The 7,353-nt window shown below is 32.6% G+C and overlaps 1 protein-coding gene across 1 annotated transcript in view; it reads right to left on the bottom strand.

Moving 5' to 3' along the window:
• Positions 1–6,626: 6,626 nt before the first annotated feature.
• LOC101506993 ((R,S)-reticuline 7-O-methyltransferase-like) overlaps positions 6,627–7,353 on the bottom strand; it is a 7,110-nt gene continuing 6,383 nt past the window's right edge. Inside the window, exon 3 of the mRNA XM_012717470.3 lies at positions 6,627–7,217. Coding sequence (XP_012572924.1) covers positions 6,918–7,217 — 300 coding nt within the window. The 3' untranslated portion in view covers positions 6,627–6,917. The remainder of the gene's footprint in view (positions 7,218–7,353) is intronic.

The raw sequence follows: 7,353 nt of genomic DNA, 5'->3' as shown, positions 1-7,353 counted from the left end.
GAAATAGAGTTCAAATTTCAAAATCCCAAACATAAAACTTAAGATCAAATGCAAGTTGTTAATTATTCTTCATCATAGTGCACGTTTACACACAATTAGAAAGAGACAAATTCACATAACCAAAATAAGAGTGCAAAAAATAAAAGTTACCTCTACTTGTGGGTTGCCTCCCACAAAGTGCTTCTTTAAAGTCATTAGCTTGACGCCTCAACTATTGTCAAGGTGGCATATATGACAAGAAGAACACGTCATCCTTCTTCTTCTTTTTATTTGGTAGAAATTCCATGAACTTGAGAAATAAAAGATGTTGCTTTCATGTCCTTCTCAACTAGACATTGATGAACAAGGCATAGATTGAATCTCGAACTTTATCAATCTCTTTTTTTTTTCCTCGTTTGTCTTTTCCTCTTGCTTATCTTCTTCTACCACAACAATGAAATTATCTACAATCCTCAACTACTCCTCCATCTTCTCAAACTTAACCACTTGCTCAAATAACCTCTCACATCGATTTTCAAATCTTTCAATTGAAACCATGTTATTCTTCATGAATTCAACCAAAACGTCCATAACGTGAAAGTCTTTGTCATCTAATTCTTTGGATAGAATTTTTGAAGGTAGAATTTGTTCCCAATTGATCTTTTTAATGTAACACTCGTCATTTTCTGTGACTTTGAAAAAAAATAATTCATATTCTACTAGTTCGGCAAAGTACTCAGTACAATTTCTATTCTTATGTGTTTCTCCGCAAAAGTCACACCTGAGAGGCTGCATAGGACGGATCTGCGGGTGATATTTAAAAAATGTATAGCTCAAGATTTGCCCCTCAATCATGCGACATATACCCGATATAAGACAAGTATCACACTCTTCATATAATTGTAGTAGAATATCATCATTATAATCTTCCATGCTCTACAGCGAATAGTTATCTCAAACAAAGAAGAGACAAACCATTAGACATGACATTAGCAAGTTCAACAAATAAAAAAATAAAATAAAATAAAATCAAAAATTTTATTGCAGAGCAAAAAATTTCAATTAAGTAAATAAATTAAATTTAATAGTGATATGACAATCTCCGACAGCGGTGCCAAAAACTTGATAGCGTTTCAGCAAGTGTACTGAATCGTTGCAAGTAATAATAAAACGGTAGTACCGAGTGTCGAACTCAAGGATTGCATTTTACTATCGAATTATATTTAATTACTAAAATTGAACAAAAAGTTCCCAAATTGATTGAAACAATATTTAGAATTAATAACAGAAATAAAATTGACCTTTTATAATAAGAAAAATATCACGGATGAGTTTCACTTGGAATCCAACCTTGGTGTCTAATTCGATCTTAGTTATTGAATTCCTTTATTGAGTTATTACGGAATTCTCTTTATTATTCTTGCCCTAATATCTTAGTGACAAAACCTTTAATTTCAAAGTAATCTCTAATTCCTTAGTAGATTTAAGATTAGAATTAAGCATTACCGTACAAGAATTCTCTTTTTAAACTACTGCCTCTACAACTAATTTAATTGGTTTCATGACCTGCATCTATGTCTAGACTACAATTCATGAATTTCTCATCTCAAGCATTCGTAAAGTCCACTTCCATTTCAAAATACAAATCGTAGAACATTTTAATGTTGATAAAACAATAAAAAGCATTAAGCACAGAGATGAGAAAAATAATTCAATAAACTCATTCATATAATTAGAAATCAAATCATAAAAATAAGGGTTTCATCTTGTTACACTCATCCCTAACAAATATGGTTTAGTTACTCATGACATAGATAGAAAAGATAAAGATTAGAGAAGAATTACAAGAATGATTCATGAGTGATCCTTGATAAAACTGCTTCAATCCTGTTAGAAATGATCGTCTTTGAGTTTCTTTGCTAGGGCACAAGTCTCTCAACTTCCCAAGAGTCAAAAAGATCCATAAACAGTGAAAAATTGTGTTTTTATGAATGCTGATGTGTGTCGCGCCCCCCAGGCGCAGGATTTTCGCTCCAGGCGCGCCTGGACAGTTCTGAAAGGCTGGAAATGCGCCTCAGGCGCAGCTGGCGCGCTTTAGGCGCACAACATCTGTTATCTAACGTATACTGCACTTTACTCCTCTTTCGAGTCTGAATTTGGTTCCGGTGTCTTCATGAAAGTTGTAGATATGGATCTTAGCTTTCATTTTCACTTGGTTTGACTCCAATTGGATATCTACAACCCCAGATATGGCTGAAATACTCTACATAGGTCATGTTGATTTCTCACCAAAATTCAGCACTGCACTAAATCAAAGTAACAACACAAAACTCCGAAAAATCCCTACTTAATCAAGGAAATAATAACATAAATATTTTATTAAATCAAAGAAATAAAATTAACAAAATATATCAAATAACTCCTTAAATTAACTAATGGTTAAAGATAAATGCGACTAAAATCAATGAAAAATATGCATATGATGAAGAGGCATCACATACACAGATGTATCCTGGCTCTTCAAACTTGGGCTACGTCCAATCCTCACAACTGTGAGATTTTCCACTAAGTGTTCAAAACAAAGGACCTTCTTGCTTTTACAACACCTAGCTTAGATCAACCTTGATCTATTACAAACTTAATTTCTTTCCACCCAGAAAGAGATTTAATCAGGTCACCTATCAACCTTGATAGGATTTCTTACAATCTACCCAAACTATACTAAACTCTTATAGTTTGAGTTTTACAATAATGATGAGATTGTATTGATAGAATCTAATATGTCTCAACTCTTGTTTGAGATTCGATTCTTTTTAAAGAATTCAATATAATAATAACAGAGTATTGAAAAATAATTAGAACTGATTCTTTCTTTAGAGAGTGAAAATTTTAAGTATGAATGTGAATGATTTAATGAGACTTGTTAGCACTTGCACTTATGCGATTTCCCTGAGCAATGACCTTCCTTTTATAGGCGTTTTAGAGCAATTAATAATGGTCAAAAGAGTTGTTGGTAGTGCTCTGTTAGTTTTGACCAAAAACAATATATATGAATAAAAAAATTCCAGCATTTTGAATACTTTTGAACTCTATTAATTGGGCTGATTTATTTGTTCTTGATCAGATTTCTCTTGCGTTTCATGATTCTTTATACTTCACATATATTTGTTGATGTCTTTGCTTCGATCTGGAGTTTTGATTCTATCAAAACAGTTTAGAGAATGATGATGAACTTCTGTAGAACTTTAATGAGAATTCTGGAGATTGTTAATCAATCTGGAGTTCTAGTCTTTGAACTTTATGGAGAATGATGATCAATCTGGAGGTGCAGTCTTGATCATTCTGGATGTCTTCCTGATTAATCTAGATGTCTTGTACAATTCAAGATTGTTTAACTCTCTTGACAGTCAAGCTGGAAAAGGTTCAGACTTGTTTCAACTTGCTTGATTCATGACCTTTTCTCTTTGTGATTAGAGTCGTTTCTTTAATTAGAATGGATCCTACTTGATCCTTGTTAAGTACTAATGGAGATTGATTGATCTTGAGGCTGTGATGATCAGTCTTGATCCTGGAAAACATTCTCCCTTTTCACAGATTTTGTCCAAAATGTTCTCCTTTCTTACTTGTTCAGTTTTAATATTTTATTGTTGATTTCTTTGATTTGCATGAGTCCTATCTTTGAATTAATCCACTCAAAAGCACAAGTTAAATTAACATAACACTTAGAAACATAATTAACATTATTAATTAACCTTTGTTTATTTTCATCAAAACTTAATTTGAGAGTTTATCTTAACAATTGATAGGCTGTAAATGAATTTTGAAAAAGAAACAAAAACCCGATGGATTTGTTGATAAATATAAGGCATACCTAATAGCTAACATTTTAGACAGAGAAAAATATAGATTTTTTCGACAATTTTTCACCAGTCACTAGAACTACATCAATTAGAGTACTAATTTCACTTGTTGTTATTCATAACTTGGTGGTACACCAAATGGATGTGAAAATTTATTTTTTAAATGTTGACATGGAAGAAGAAATCTATATGGAACGATCTGAAGGCTTTGTGATTCATGGAAAAGAAGAAAAAAAATGTCTAAGTTAGATAAGTCTCTATATGGTCTTAAAAAAGCTCCTAAACAATGACATGAAAAGTTTGATAATTTGATTATATCGAATGAGTTTAAACTGAATGAAAGTGACAAATATATTTATCATAAATCTAAAATGGCATTTGCACTATCATATAACTCTAAGTATATGGCTTACTAATATTTGGCTCAAACATTCATGTTGTAAATATTGTGAAATCGTTGTTGTGTAACAACTTTGATATGAAAGACCTCAAGGAAGCGAGTTGGAATCAAGAATACTAGGTCAGAAAAATGAGTTTCTTTGGATCAGTCCCATTATGTTGAAAACATCTTAAAGAAATACAATTACTTTGATTGTAAACTTGTTTGCACACCATATGATCTAAGTGCACAACTTTTCAAAAATACTGGTGACAGTGTTAGACAAACTAAATATACGGACATCATTGACAGCCTCATCGGGTTACATTATCAAAAAGACCTGACATTGCCTACATCGTTGAACTATTGGACAAGTTTACTAAAAGACCTAGTATTGAGCATTGGTATACTATTGAGAGAGTCATGAGATACCTTAAAAGGATTGTGAATCTCGAGTTACATTATCAAAAAATTTATGTCATCCTTGAAGGATACATTGATGTTGATTGGAACATTTTATCATATGAATCCAAAGCTACCAATGGCGATATATTTAGCATAATTGGTGCATCTGCATCTTGGAAATGGAATAAACAAACGATATTGGCTCAATCCACTATAGAGTCTAAAATGATAGCACTAGCAATCGCTAGTGAAGAAATGAGTTGGTTGAGATGGTTGTTAGCAGAGATTCCTTTATGGAAAAAACCAATGCCAATTGTGTTGATCTATTGCGATAGTACCGCAACTATTGCTAAAACTGAGAACCGTTATCACAACAGTAAGAGACGACAAATACATTGTAAGCACAACATAGTTAGAAAGTTACTTTCAAAAGGAGTTGTTAGAATGGATCATGTATGCATGAAGAAAACTTAAAAAATCATTTGACGAAAGGATTAGCTAGAGAGAAAGCTTTAAATACATACAAAAAGATGCGAATATTGCCTATAGATCAATGAGTCTCTCATGATGGTAACCCGATCTAAAAGACTAGAGATCTCAAAAATTAGGTTCAATAGGTAATAACAAGTCGTGAAATGATATGAGATGAACGTGTTATTATAAATCGTATAAGCATGATTCATGTAGCAATGAAAGGATGAGGTAATAGAAAATCTTAATGAGATATATACTCTATGTGGAGTGGAGTCCCTAGCTACAAGAGTACTCTTGATAGACTCACATATGTAAATGTGGAAGTGGGGTCGCTTCATATAGAATTTTGAGGTATAATCCCTAGAGCAATACTAGGATAGACGTGCAAGACCATTAATGACGGACTTTTGAGAATGCACCATATGAAAAGGTTGTTTGATGTCAGAGATAGAGTTCAAGATTAGGAGTCACTCTTATTGAATCTGAATCTTACTTACTATGCAAATATTCAAATCGAAAAAATACATATTTGTTTATACACAATCTTATAGAAGCATTTGAAGCTATTACAGAAATATTTTTTTTTAACTCAAGTGGGGGATTGTTGGAAGTTAAACACTAAATGTGGAAAATTAGAGCTAGTGTTGTGTAAATTGAAAAAAATTGAAGAAGTCTCACGTATGAGGGATATCACAAACTAGTAGTGTTTATAATTACATTTGAGGTGTGCTCCAAAGGATACCCAATTTTGTGAAGGGGAGAGAATACACTCAAATTGACCACCACACACGCGTGCGCTAACGCCGCCTCTGGCCCGGTCGGACGGATCAAGTCAAGCTTGGACTGTGTGGTGTATTATTTTTTAGAACTCGAGAAATTTAATATTTATTTTTCAATGTGTGCGTTTTTCTCTCTGGAAATTTTTTTGACACGATTTTTTGTGTTGACCGAGTGCTCCTTTCAGTTCCACTTTTCCTCGTCAGTTTTCACGTGACTAAGTATTCCTTCAATTTTGTAGGTCAGTTTTTTGTGGACTGATTCATCTTCAGAGAACTAGTCAAAAATCACTCTCGCAAAATTTTCTCAAATTAGATACATAATTCCTCTATAAATCCAAAACTCCGAAATAAATATGAGTTTGATCTCTTCTCCCTTTTCTGCTTCGTCCCAAATTTTCGTTTGGTCCCTTTATCGGAAAAACTTGTTCCTTCAAATTTTTGAGTGGTCATATTACCATATTACAAGTGACATTAATCGACATATTTAAATGGTGTAATTGTAAAACGGTTTTCTACAGTAGTGAAACTGATACAACGAGTTGTTTTATTTATGAGATATCGTGGTTGATAGTTTGTTTTGTATAACTTTAATGGCTGAACCCAATTGAATAATATCTTGATGGCTAAAAGTTATTTTTCAAACCAGTTTTTTAAAACTCAAAAACAAACTGATTGTTAATAATTCACTCTCACACTAAAAGTTATATATGAAATTAGCATAGGATTAGTGTAATTGAAAGAAAAAGGGAAGAAACAAAAAGTTTCACACCAATTAATTAATAATTCATGAAACTGATTAACAATAGTACTACATTCTCAACACTCACACAACACAAGACTCTGCTGTCTGACCTGATGGAACCAAAATCCCATTCACGAATCATAGCTTAATTAGAGTGACCCACCAACAATGTTTATTCAAATTATCATACAAAAAGGAACACTTGTCTAGCATAAACCAACAACAAAACTCCCATTAAAGCCACACATAACACGAAACCATATCATAAAACCAAAGTAACATCTCATGAATTCAGATTATTAGATTGGAAACGCCTCAATAATTGATGGCAGAGCATTGATTTTGATGATGTTGTAACGAGGGAATCCTGTCTCTTTAAAGAGATATTTCCAATTCTCTTCAGTTCTTTCTTTACCACCAGCATTGTGTGCAAGAAGCATCATGTCAAACGCGATTCCTGTGTCAGTAAATGGTTCATCACCTTCTGGGTCTAAAACATGGTCCACAATTATGACTTTTCCTGTTTTTTCTGGAATTGCTTTTCTGCAATTCTTCAAAATCTTTATGCAATGATCGTCACTCCAATCATGAAGAATCCACTAAAATTTACCAAAACAAAAAACAACAAATTGTAAATTGTTAAACATAGACCATAGATATAATATGATGTAATTATCGCATTATAAACTTGTTGAACTAAGTAGAAAAGTTTAGTATAATGTATTTGAAAGAGTG

The sequence above is a fragment of the Cicer arietinum genome, chromosome 6 (assembly GCF_000331145.2).
Source record: "Cicer arietinum cultivar CDC Frontier isolate Library 1 chromosome 6, Cicar.CDCFrontier_v2.0, whole genome shotgun sequence".
NCBI classification, from domain to species: Eukaryota; Viridiplantae; Streptophyta; class Magnoliopsida; order Fabales; family Fabaceae; genus Cicer; species Cicer arietinum.
Note: the sequence above shows the minus strand (reverse complement) of the source record. Positions and strands in the feature narration are given on the sequence as shown.